Raw genomic sequence first — 13141 nt, 5'->3', positions numbered from 1 at the left:
CTGCTGGAGCACAGAAGACTGTTGAAGGGCTTGCCTTGGGCAGTGGGAGGGATGGGGAAGGCACTCTGTGCTGCTCTGGAGGATGATGACTAGAAGCACTTCTGGGTAATACCATCAGGGAGGGAAAACATCCTACTGCAGAGCCAAATCTGGTCTCCTGATGGCCTCAGAGGGACCAGCGCCATTTGGGCATGAGAGGGCTTGTCACTGTCTTCCCACTCTTAAATTACCAATTTACAAGTGCCCAGAGCTTCAGCCACATGAATATCTGGGGACAGGTTAGCCTGTCCCAGAGGTCTGATGTCCAGCCTGGCTGTGCTGCTGCCACGGGCATGCGCTGGAGGTCTCTACTGCTCTGAGTTCCCACTGCTCCCTCAGAGGAGAAATTCTCCATCCCATCTTAGGCCCACACCTGCAGGGTAAAATCCTTCCCCAGGACAGAACAGTTTCATCATCTGCAAGGGGATAGCTCTTGCTTTCCACCAGCATACCTGAGGGACAGCTTTGGTCCTTGAGGATGGCAATGAAATCCCCAAACCTGCCCTCCTAACTGCTGTGGGGTCCCGTTGTGTCCTGCCATATGCCTGCTTCATCCTAGAAGCATTTCTGCATCTAACCAGCCTTACTGGGACAGTTGTCTGGGCTTCCAGTTCCTGGGGTCCCATCTTCCATCTGCCCTCCCTGCATCCCACAGCTCAGCTCCTCCCCCCAGATCCTGGTGCAGGTGCATGTGTGGTAAGCACTGGGCATTTGGGGGCTGTATCTGCACATTGCATCACCCCATCCACACTCTGTGGCCTCAGATGGACTTTCCCAGCACTGAAATTCTGTTGTCAGCAGTAAAAGAAGATGGCAAGTTGGATCATTCAGCTGCAGAAACTGTGATTTGGATGCAGCAGGTACCAGGACCGATCACAGGCTCCCAGCCAGGGCCAAGGCAGACGACAAGAGTATCTTAGGGCAGGAGAGCACTCCCATGGCATCTTTCAGACTGATGCTCAGTCCCTGATCACCCCTCTGGACCTTTGCCATCTCCCCTTTCCATTTCCCTCTTCCCCCAGGTGGAGCAGGAGGGGTCGGGGTGCCGTCAGAGATCTCCACCATCCCCAGCCCAAGAGCCCCTTTTCTCTTCTGCCCCAAGCCACAGCAGAGGGCCAGTGAGGCAGGGGGTGACTGTCACCCGTGTGCTCCCAGGTTCCCTGTGTGCTCCTACCTACAGGGGAGAACTGGGGCTTAGCCTTGCCGACGTCGTGCCCTTACCTTGAGCTTCTTGTTGCACAGGTGGAGAGACAGACCAGGACACACCGGCGTCCTGCTTGGAAATGACCATGAGGAGAAGCAGAAGTTTGCTGTAAGGGTTATTGTGAAAGGATCTGGGCCACATCCCTTTTTTATGTTTAGCTTTTGCCCTTTCTTCAGTGGCACTTTCATATCCGCCACGAATGCTGTCCATCAGCTCAGCAGGACATGCTGTCCCAAACAGCACCCTGGGGCCCCTCAGGCATACAGCTCTGGCCCTGGGGAACAGAGGCATATTCGCTTTGCCCTGCATGGTCCCTGGGTCCTGCTTAGCTGTGCTTGCTGTGGGGAATGCTGCCGTGAACTCCAGACAACTTTAGGGTAACCCATCAGGACTGCAGAAATGTGCATGTGCTTAGCTAGCATCCCTCAGGCTTCTCCACACATGCCCAGCTCTGCTGGGAGGTACCGGCAGGCCCAAAGGATGCTACAAGGTCTCAGCATCCATCATCTTGAATCTGTATCCCAGGATCTCCTAAATGTTGCGGATGGGAAGTGATTTCACCCTGTGATAAAAGCATTTCCAGTCCTGCTTTCTGCAGGACTTGAAGCACAGGATGCTCAGGGGAGATGACCTTTTCTACTGTACAATGTGTGCCACCAGGAGGAATCTCCATTGAGGTTTGGTGGTCTCTGTAACCTCCACAGCCATGAGCTCCTTTGATGTGGCTCAGGGAAACCAGTGCTTTCCCTGCCGTGTCCCTGGTGAGTCTGGGACCCTGGGGGTGTCCCAGCAACCAGAGGCACGGCTATGGGGTTTGCTGCATGGTCTGTGGCCCTCTGCAACTGAATTGCATCCACTTGGAGGAGAAGGGGAGTATCAGGACCCCCACCTGGGGTAGTCTTGGTCCCCCCTGGGGGGGCTGTGTGAACAGGTATGGGAACTCTTCCTTTTCTGCAGTCAGTGCCGCTGGGAGTCCTACCCTGTTGAGTAAAGCCAGGGTTGAGAATGGTGTGTAATATGCACTGGTGCTGAGCACAGCCGAGCCAGCGAGGGCTCAGAGGTATTCTGATGCCACCCAGAGATCCAGATGTCATGCATACACACACACGCACACCACATCCGGCCAGCCACACATGGGGTCCACCTGCAGAAAAGTAAGTCATAGAGGAAAAAAGATGCTGGGCCAGGAGCACTGGGGAAGGATTTAATGAGACTTTCCACAGCCAGGTCACAGAAAAGGTGCGGTTGCAAGCCTGCTCCAGGACACCTGGCTGTCCCTGGTGCCAGCCAGGTGGGAAGGGGAGATACACAGAGACACCTCTGGCTCTGACATAAGGTAATGTGGGGTTATCAGGGTGGGTGCACGTGGCAGTGCCAGCAGGACAACAGGGTCTTGGCATGGTCACTCTGGGTCCAGACGCATACAGACGTGCCTGTTGCCCCCCGTTCAGCAACTGCCTGTCCTCAGTCCCCAGGCAAGGGGTTTGTGGCTGGAGGCTAGGGCTGATCCCCTCACTGGGGCTTCCCACCCAGCAGAGAAACCTGGAGCATCAGCAACAGCCTGGCGGTAAGCAGCAGCATTTGCAGGGCAGGGCGAAGAGGCTGGTGTGCTGGTGTGGGCTCTGGTGGTCCTCTAGTCCGGGAAGAGCAGGAACCCCGAGAAGATGCTGTCGGAGCTGCTGATGCCCACCATGCCGCTGTAGTCATTCACTGCCAGCCAGACCTGGTTCCCAGCACCCAGGTGGAGGAGGATTCCACCAGAGCTGACCTGCATGGTGTTGGTCTTGTGGTCACAAAAGCTGGCCATCTTGATCTCGTTCTTGTACAGGATGACACAGAGGTTGGCTGTCTGTGAGGCATGGAAGACAAAGTAGTAAAGACCAGGGATCTTGCAGGTGAACTTGCCCGTAGTGGTGTTGTAGTCGTGGTTGGTGTTGGTGATGACATGGTTGAACACCAGAGGGACATTCTTCAAGGGGTGCTCGCTGGTCTGCCTTGTCACTGAAAATGCTGATTGGTGCTTCTGCTTGTAGCTACCCGGCATACCTGGATCTCCGGCCATGCCCATCATCCCAGGGTCTCCAGGAGGACCAGGGCGACCCATGGGGCCAGTCTTGCCTGGCAAGCCAGGGCTGCCTGGTTCCCCTTTCATGCCCTTGGGCCCTTGTGTTGCAGGAGGAGCCGGGATGCCTGTGGGGTGGTGGGGAGTGAGAGTCAATGTCAATGCCAGGGTGTGGAAAGAGGTTCCTCCAGCCTCTTCCTTTGGGCACGAGAGGCTTGTTGCCTCTCTCCAGCCTCCTCTCCTCCTGCCCTATCCACAGAGGACGCTCTCCACGGCCTGCAAACCAGGCAGACCAACCATGGAGGACTCAATGCCCCCCTTTAACAGCCTGCATGGTTCCCCTCCTTGTTTACTCACCTGGCTCTCCTTTGGCTCCCTTCAGCCCATCCCGGCCATCCTTGCCTGGTACACCTGGCATGCCTGGCAAGCCTGGAATCCCATAGCAGCTGTGAGGGGCATCTCCAGTCACAGCAGACCCCAGATTCAAGAGCAGGAGGATGAGGGCCAGATGGAGCTGCTCCCAGAAGCTCTGTCCCATTTTGGTGCTCTGGAGCATGGTAAGGGAAAGAAAGTACTGGGGTGAGGGGCCACAGCGGGATGGCTTCCAGGCCATGGAGGCAAAGGAGGTACTGTGCTATGAGGCTGACTGCACCAGGAGCATCTGGCTGTGACGGCTGTGCCCTCTGTGTCCCACCCCATACCAATTGCCAGGCGGTGGGGAGATGGATGTGTGAAGGACCCTGGGCTCATCACCACCCCCAGGGCAGCCCCTGATGGCACAAGGGGGATTGGACTTTCAGTCTGGATGGAGTCATGGGTGTTGCAATACCCACGGCCAGCTCCAAGCGCTCCTGGTCCAGTGTCCCGAACCGCCTGCAGATGCATGTGTCCCTGCAGACCGTTGCATCATGCTGCACTGAGGCTGGAGCTCCCTGGACCGAGCCGGTCTCACCCCTCCCCCAGCAGCAGCCTGACTTTCCCAGCTCTGCCCATCAGGATCAAGGCTGGGGAACTCCCAGGACAGTGCCTGACCCAGGGGACTGGGCCTTCCCCCAGCAAGGACGAGCGTGCATCCCCCGCCATGGCATGTGTGCAGCCTGGCAGGGTCTCTGTCACCTTCTCCTCCTCCTCTCACACAGCCCAGCACTCTGCCATGCTGCTGGACCACCACTCCCCAGGCAGACTGCCCCAAAGAGATGGACCCTGCATCACCTCTTACCTCTGGAGAGGGGAGCAGGGCACGGGATCCTGTGCTGCTGAGCCCTCTGGCTGTTGTGCGTGCTGCCTGCTGGCACAGCACAGCATGGGTCACTCTCTGTGACACGCTCCTGGAGGAAGTCACAGAGTTAGGAAAGGGCCCTTGGAGACCCAGAATGCCCAGCTGTCCACCCGCTGAGTTTCACATCCTTCTGCCTGATTGTTTCCTCTGAGCAAGCACTTTCCCAGCTGTCCAGCGAGACCCACGCTTGTGCCACTGCAGCAGCAGGGGCTGGAAGACAGAGGTGAGGTCAGCCTCTGCCAAGAGATGTGCCACAATCCCCCCAGAGCCACCGCCCACTAGCCCTCCACAAATCACCTGCCTTTCACCCATCCTTAACTCATTTCTGAGCAGAAGGGCAGTGTGCGGATGGGAAATAGAGCCTCATGTCAGCTCCATGGAGCCAGAGCCACCTGTGCAGCGAAGGGCTGGTGCAAGGTCATTGCCTGGCTCTGATGGGAGAGACTGCACCCCTAGGCAATGGGACCGAAGGAGGTTTCTCCTTGAGGGTTTCTGACCTACAGGTTGGTTGTCCTCTCTGCACCTTGCCCTATGCTCCACCAGCTCTGCTGGGTGCTGCATTCACCAGGGCCCCAGCATCCCTGGTTGGGGTGTTGATCCTCGCAGGTGACTTGGCCTCCTCCTCACTGCTGCAGGAACAGAGACATTTGGCTGCCTGGCATGTGTGGAGCAGCTCCTCTGAGCAGTAGTCCCGGGGTATGGCACCTGTGTGACTTCCCTGATGCTTTCTGGCTACCTGACGCCTGCCCTACTTCCCACTAGTCTCACCCCAAGCCAAAGAAAGAAGAGCATCGGCCCACAACCCCACCACCCCATCAGTCACCCTGGTGTCCTTGTCCCTCCTAGCTGAAAGGCTGGAGGACCACAGCTACCTTTCCCCTTCCTGGGAGAGTTTCGGTACCAAGAGAAGACCATGCAGGTGAAGTGCGTGATCTGCTGCCTGTACTTATCCTTGTACAGGACAGCTAGCTTGGACTCATCAGAGAAAGGACACACATAGGCTGACCCCAGAGATTTCCCGTTCCTCCCTGTAAGTGCCAGCTCTGCTGGTACACTCAGTTCCCTCCTGTCCTTCTGCCTTTGCAGTTGGGTTCTGTGCTTGGCCAGGGGCAAGCTGGGATCGCTTCTTTCCCTGGGCAGCTTGGGAATGGGCCCAGGATATTTGGGGAAGACACATGAATAGGAAAGAGAACCCAAGCAACCGTCATGAAAAAAGGGTTTATTTATACTGATGGGAAGGATGTTAGAGGCAGTAGTGGCCCGGTGCCAGAAAGGCGTTTGCAATGGTTAGTGTAGCAGCAGTGGCACAGAGTGATTTCCCACTCAGGAGCAAAGAGCCACAGCTGGTGAAAGGCCCCAGTGACAACGGGACACCTCCAGTGTGGGCTCCAAAGACCTAGGAGGAGACAAGGCTGCTGGGGCCAGGAGTCCTCTGCCTCCAGGATGGAGCGGGCAAGCTCAGTGCCTGGTCTCTTTGTGACACTGGTGGAAGCACAGGATCCAGCTGGTGGCTCAATTTGGTGTTGTCCTTTTTTGCTGCGACATAAGACCACCCCATGGGTGAAAACACATGCAGACATGCACACCGCAATGCTCTGGTGCTAAGCAGGTCTGGACTGGTGGTCCATCAGTCCCTCTGTGGGAAGAGCATGAAGCCGCTGAAGACGCTGTCTGCCTCGGAGCCGCTGTAAATCACGCTGCCCCTGGCAGGGTCAGTGCTTACGGAGACCCGGTCACCCACAACCAGGCTGAGCACACTGCTGCCTGAGTTCACCTGCAGGAGGTCACGGCTGTTGTAGTCACAGAAGCTGACCACACGCTCCCTGTTCTTGGTGATGCTCAGGCAGAGGTCCCCGCTGGAGACCACTTGGTAGGCGAAGTAGTAGAGCCCAGGGATGCGGCAGATGAACTCCCCAGTCTGGGGGCTGTAGGAGCTCTCCTGGTTGGTGATGATGTTGTCAAACACCACCGTCCTGCCCATGGATGGTGGGGACTTCCGCGAGGCAGAGAAGGCAGGACGCGGTTGCTCCAGGATATTGCCAGCTTTCCCCTTGACCCCCATTGGCCCTGGCTGGCCTGGGAGCCCGGGGGGGCCAGGCGGGCCGTGGTAACCCTGGTTCCCTGGGATGCCAGGAGGTCCCGGCTCACCCGCATCCCCTTTGAGTCCCCGGATGCCTGTCCTCTGTGCTGATTTCCCTGGGGAGAGGTGGTGAGTAGGAGCAGTTCATGCACATCTGGCATCTCCCAAGCTGCTCCCACAGCCCGTGATGCTTCTACCAAGAAGCCTAAGGCTCCCAGGCCACCCACACCACACATCCCTGGCTCTTCCTTACCTGGCTCTCCCATGTCCCCCTTCTGCCCTGGCCTTCCATCAAGGCCAGGGATTCCTGGGAAGCCGTCCTTGCCAGCCGGTGCCCAACACAAACCATCCTCAGGCAGGGCCATGCCCAGCACTGCTGCCAAAGTGGTGGTCGCCAGCCAAAGCCCAATTTGCATCCTGCCTGCAAGCACAGGGGTGGAGGGATTGCGGGTGGAGGCAAGCACGCGGCAAACACATAGATGCACCTTGGACACAGACACACAAGCACTCTCAGATGCATGCACAGATCTACCACACCACCCATGTGTTGCCCAATACAGATAGCTGGATACCATATCCAATGGTGAAAATAACTTCATGGAAGGATTTTTAGGCAGTTTCCTTAGGTGATCTGAAATCACTGATGTTACTGAAAATCTCTGACATGTGCCTATGGTGGGGCTGTGGGATTGGAAAGCCATGTGGTGCACGGCACAAATGCTTTAGTGCATGTCCTAGGGACATGTGGTCGCATGTCAGATGCATGCAGAGGATGCTTATTCTAGTGTTGGGGGAGCAAGCACTGATGTACAGAGCAGTGGTCCCATGGGATGGAGAGCACAAGTGAGGAAGGGGTGCAGAGGCATGAGAGACAAGAGATAAATAGGAAAGGGATAAACAGGCAAAAGGGGTCCAGATCTCCAACACACAGAGCTGGGAGAGAGAAGGGATGTCCTGAGCACACAGACCTACCCCAAAACCTGGAGTACTCAGACTGGGACAAGCCTTCAGAGCCCACATGACCATGTGGTGTCCACAACCACATGGAGCAAGGACAGATTCTGGCAGTCCCCTCCCTCCCCCACATCATCTTCTCACCCTTTTCCTACTTTAAACCCCTGTGGAGGGGGGAGTTGAAGAAAGGAGGGGGACAGGGAACAAGGACTGGAGAGCGGCGGCAGAGGTGGCATGTGTCCCTAGCTGTTCAGAGTGACTTACCGTCTTGCTGGGGCTGAAGACAGACCAGTCTGAGCAGCAGCTCTGTGTGCTGGAAGCACTTCCTTGGGAGCAGGGAGGAAGAGGAGCAGGGTGGGGGGATGTACTTGCATGCCCGCTGGTTTGCCTGGTTGGGAAAGAGAAGTGCCAAGTTTCACTTTCTCTGCATGAGAGAGAAACTTGTTCCCCTTTCCATGCTTGACCGTGGCTGTGCTGGTCACACTCAGGGAACAGCTTGGTCAGCAAAAGTGCAGGACCACAGAGCTCCCAGGCTGGCCCAGTAGCATAGTCCCTGCTGCAGGGACCAGTGGTGACTGGGCACAAAGGGGCACAAAGCAACACAAAGGTGGGGGTTGCCCAAAGGCATGCCCCAGCTCTGTCACTGCAGCAGGGGACAGCTGCTGTGAGCACTGGGTGGCATGGCCGCTTGTCAGGGCCCAGGGATCATTCTTGATGGCTCCCAGTCTGGGTGATGGGCAGAGCAGGGCTGTCACTGGTACCCAACCTTGTCATCACTGCTGCTGGGGGCTGACCCCTCCAGATGCTCACCTTGGCGCCGCACCCTGACAGAGCAGGGCTCCAGCAAAGAGACCATCAGTGTCTGTGCACCTCAGCAGGGCCTCCAGCATCCTTCATGAGACATCTCCTTCTGATTACCCTCACTTCAGTAGTTTGGGAACCTTGTCTCTGTAGCAAAGCAGAAGATGGGGTCTCTGGCACCCAGGTCACTCCTGGTCCCCTTTGTGGGGGAGTGGCTGTGCCTTGCACCAGCCAGATCTGGGCAACCCCAGGAGCTGTGTGTGGCCTTACCCAGACCTACAAAATTAAAAAGCCAATGGCTCTCACCACCGAGCCCAGGGAAGGTGCCCAGGGATGTGGATTCAGCTCTGCCACAAAAAGGGCCAAAAGGCCACCAGTACACAAGCTCCACCATGGCAGGGAGCAGAGGGATGAGATGTGCAACAATGACCCCAGCAGGTGAACATGCTTGGGACCCTGGAGACCAGCCAGGCCACCCCACGGGGGATGCAGTGGACAGCTAGGAGGGGCTTTCTGTTCCGTATTGACCTGGAGCGTCCTTTCAGTCCTGTGGCAGCTGCACTGACCTTCATGAGACAACAGTGTTGGGGTCCCCAGAGCAAACACAGCAGCAGCTGGAGCTCAGGGGAGAGTGTTCAAGGAAAGATGATGGTGTGCAGGCCTGGGAGCAAGGTGGTGCCAAAGCTAAGGGAGGCTGGCAAACCCTCCGTTTCATTCCCCCTGCCTGTCACCTCTAGTGGTCCCATGGACAGCGTTGCAGTGTTTCCAAAAGAGCTGAAAAAGGGAATGACTACCGTGAGACCAAAAATCTGCCCCAGAGACCCTTGCTGGACAAAACTTCACTCGTCAGTGCATCTCCATTAATAATTACCTTCAGAGATCTGTCACTGAGCTGGTCTTTAATTCATTGAATATATGCCCTCTTAATGCAATATAATACACATTTTTAATCAAAACGTCACCCCATAATAAATCAGATGCCCAGAAGAAATGCAATTTTATTTTATCAGCAGAGTTCCCCTATCAACCAGACCTGTAATCGTGTCAAGAAAAGATGACAGGTGAGTTTGAAAAGACCTACCTTCCACAAAACGGTGTTTCTGGACAGTAATTGTATTTCTGCCCTATTGCCCTTTGTTAATACACAGCCAAAATGAGACCACTCCATCATTTCATCCAGGATTGATTGATGACTGTGTCCCGGTGCTCCTATGTCCTTTGTCCCTGCCTGTCCCCTTAACCCCATTCAAATGCTGAATTACAGGGAGCTGGTTAAGAGCTTCCAGCATCTCCTGAAAGCTGGTGTTGGTCCAGGAGGCACCTCCTCCAGGCCCTTGAGACTCCTGAGCAGTGCTTAGCCCACTCGCTTGACTTTGAGTGTTGCTGTATTCAAGCCAAGCCTTCCTCTCCCGCCCTCTGGGCTGCAACAGAAGTGTGGCCAGCAGGTCAAAGGAGGTGATTCTGCCCCTCTACTCCACTCTCATGAGACCCCACCTGGAGCACTGCATCCAGCTCTGGAGTCCCCAACTTAAGAAGGACATGGACCTGTTGGAGCAGGTCCAGAGGAGGCCACAAAGATGACCCGAAGGCTGGAGCACCTCTCCTATGAGGAGAGGCTGAGAGAGTTGGGGCTGTTCAGCCTGGAGAAGAGAAGACTCTGGGGAGATCTTATTGTGGGCTTCCAGTACCTAAAGGGGGCCTACAGGGGAGCTGGGGAAGGACTTTTACTAGGGCATGGAGTGATAGGATGAGGGGGAATGGCTTTAAACTGGAAGAGCTCAGATTTAGATTAAACACTAGGAAGAAATCTTTCACTTTGAGGGTTGGTAAGGCACTGGCGCAGATTGCCCAGAGAGGTTGTTGAGGCCCCATCCCTGGAGGTGTTCAAGGCCAGGCTGGACGTGGCCTTGGGCAACCTGGTCTAGTGAGAGGTGTCCCTGTCCATGGCAGGGGGGTTGGAACTGGATGATCTTCAAGGTCCCTTCCAACCTAAACCATTCTATGGTTCTATGATCTCCCTCCTCCTGATCTGCAGCAGTGACTTCCGCAGCTCCAGAGGACGGCTGGCTGTGGGGAGCCATGGATGAGCATCGCACGGTGCCATCCCGGAGGCTTCTGCAGACCGTGACTGCCAGCACAGAAACACCTCCAAGCTGGCACACCCCTCCTTCCCCTTCCCACCAGCGTGTGCCTGGGCGCACAGTGAGGGCCGTGCCCGGCGTGGCACCGGCAGCGAGGTGACACGCCACGAGGTGGCAGTGCTGCCTCAGCCATGCTCGGTGTCACTTGCCCGTCGGGGCTCCTCTTCCTCCTCCAAAAGCAGGGGCAGAGGAGACCCCTGGGGGGACCCTTGTGTCCCCAGAGGCCGCACCGCAGCGTGTCCAGCTGCAGAGCAGGCACAGGGACACCGCTGCCTCGGCACCCAGCAATCACACCGCAGGAGCCAGAGTAACCCTGCTCCCTCTGCAAACACAGCCCCAGTGGGGCCACAGGCACCATTCCCCAAAGCTGGGAGTAGTCTGGCACCCCCTGAGACTAGGGTAGAAGTGGTGTTCCCTCAGTGAGGGCCAAGCCATGGTGGAAGGTGCGAGGGATCAAGGGCAAGGATGATGGAGGGGACCCCTGGATGACATGAAATAGGGCCAAGCCCAAGGCAGAGGGGAAGGCGGGTGATGCTGGAGTAGCCAGAGGATGTAAGTGCTCTGCAGAGCCCCAGGCGGGACACAAAACCAGCCATAAGGAGGACAGCCGTGGGCCTGAGGAGACCTGACCATTCTGGTGAGCATCTACATCATTGGGGTGCCTGCCACTGCCTCCTGGTCCTGCTGCAGACCCAAGACCAGCCTTGCTCCAGACAGATTGTACCTTGAGCAGCCCTTCTCCTTTCAGGATGGGCCATGGAGCACCTCCATCTCTTCCTTGCTGCCCTCCCACCTGGTGGGGCCAGGCAAGATCTGTCAGTGCCATCCCAGCCTTGCACCCCTTGATGGAAGAAAAGTGACCCCTGCAAAGCCTCCTGCCTGTGTCCCCAGTGCCTGCAGGCACACACGAGCTGCTTGACAGCAGACAACAGGGAGAGATGCTCCTTCTCAGCCTTCCCTGCTGGGCAGCCCCTGGGGTGCTGAGCGGTGACAGGCAGGAGCTGCCAGAGGAGGATAAATCAGGTAGCTAGCACCTAGCTGTCACTGTGCAGGAGACAGCGACAAAGGCAAGTGGTGAGAGATCAACAGTACAGGCAGGTACCACACGCATCTCTGCTGCCAGTCACCAGCATCCCAGTCTGCTACCCGCACCCACCAGGAGGCTGGGACAGCTCAGAGCATCCATGTTCCTGCAGTCCATGGTGGCTTAATGATGCCCAAATAACCGAGCCCGTTTCACTGGCAACCTGTGATTTTGCCCCTGTTGGAGCTGGCCTGTCCCAAAATGCTCAACCCGTGCTGCAGACCACCAGATGAACTTGCTCTGCAATGCAATGGTGTTTGCATGAATTCTGAAGTCTCCCATGTTTCGATCAATGAAACAAAAAGCCAGGATGGTTCAGGTGCCCTGGGAGGATTTCCTGAGATGTCAGCTGGAAATCAGGCTGCCAGGTCACTTGCCACGCAATGTCTAAAATGTTTTAATTGCTGTCCCAAGGGGATGTGTTATTCCTGTGACAGTTGCTTACAGAGAGCAGGTGCGAGAAGCAAAGACAGGTAGGGGTTTAAGAGCCAGGATTTCACGCTCCAGCCCTTGCTCACTGTCTCCTGGCAATTGAGGCACATCCCTGTTGGCTCACGGGATGAGAGAAGATAGATGATTGTTGAACAGCCCTGGACAATGCTGGGAAAGCTTGTCCCATCCCTCCTACTCTTGTTCTCAGTTAAGGATGTCAGGGCTAGTCGTTATTTGACATCTATTGGTTAATTTGGCTGATTGTTTCCCATTCTTTAATGTATCCATTATGTATTTATTTGCTTGTGTAACAAGCAGTTCTGGATTGATCACTTTGGCATGTAAATGAGCTACTCTAGTGCTTGTCACTGAAATTTGTAGATTGGGAGAGTTTGCAATCAAACACAGACGGAATCTAAATTACAAAATTTCAGGCCATAATAGTAGGGAGAAGACGGGAAGGATGTGCCATAAATAAGATGGGATCAGAGCAGGGTGCCCAGAGCTATGCTGACAACACGCCAGGAGCACCGAGGCATGCAACAGGAGTCCCTGCTTTGCGGTGCCGAGGTGTGCCTGGCAGGGCTGGCCTTGCTCTGAGGCTGCGTCCCCCAGGGAAAAAGGATAAACAGAGAAAGGAAAAGTTTTTTGGGGAATGGTAGGATCTGGCCCATGGTACAGTGCTACTTGCACCCATCTCTGAAGAGGGCTGGTTAGCCAAGCATGGTGAAAAGCATGCAGACACAGGATTATGGGCTGCAAGGACCATCTGGCCAGTTGCACAGGATACTGATTTGCTTGCCAGCATGGCTCATGTTTGGCTTCTTCCCACCACTCAGCGCTCCATCGAAAGTCAGTGGAAGCATCTAGGACACAACTCTGTCCACCTCAAGGTCAGTAAGAGAGATCACTCAAGACAAGTAAAATAGATCAAAGTGCCATAAGTCTTCCTGCAGGCAACAGGCACTGCAGCTGGACTGAGCAGCAGGGAGCCAACCACGACCTCTGCAAAGCTAGGGGACAAGTGCCTGTACCACTCCATGGCAGGGCATCCCTGGACTGAAG

General features: G+C 56.0%; 2 protein-coding genes across 2 annotated transcripts; both read right to left on the bottom strand.

Annotated features, from left to right (window-relative positions):
• Nucleotides 1-2876: 2876 nt before the first annotated feature.
• Nucleotides 2877-3843, bottom strand: C1QC (complement component 1, q subcomponent, C chain). The gene is made up of 2 exons (XM_009889830.1): nt 3663-3843; nt 2877-3433 (listed from the first exon to the last, which is right to left on the bottom strand). Exons 1-2 carry the CDS (start codon nt 3841-3843, stop codon nt 2877-2879), a joined length of 738 nt encoding a protein of 245 aa, XP_009888132.1.
• A 2368-nt stretch (nt 3844-6211) lies between these two features.
• C1QA (complement component 1, q subcomponent, A chain) lies at nt 6212-7080 on the bottom strand. Its single transcript, XM_009889848.1, has 2 exons — nt 6918-7080; nt 6212-6780 (listed from the first exon to the last, which is right to left on the bottom strand). Exons 1-2 carry the CDS (start codon nt 7078-7080, stop codon nt 6212-6214), a joined length of 732 nt encoding a protein of 243 aa, XP_009888150.1.
• Nucleotides 7081-13141: the final 6061 nt, after the last annotated feature.

The sequence above is a fragment of the Charadrius vociferus genome, unplaced genomic scaffold, assembly GCF_000708025.1.
Source record: "Charadrius vociferus isolate BGI_N301 unplaced genomic scaffold, ASM70802v2 scaffold727, whole genome shotgun sequence".
Classification (NCBI taxonomy): domain Eukaryota; kingdom Metazoa; phylum Chordata; class Aves; order Charadriiformes; family Charadriidae; genus Charadrius; species Charadrius vociferus.
This window is presented reverse-complemented; position numbering and strand designations above follow the sequence as displayed.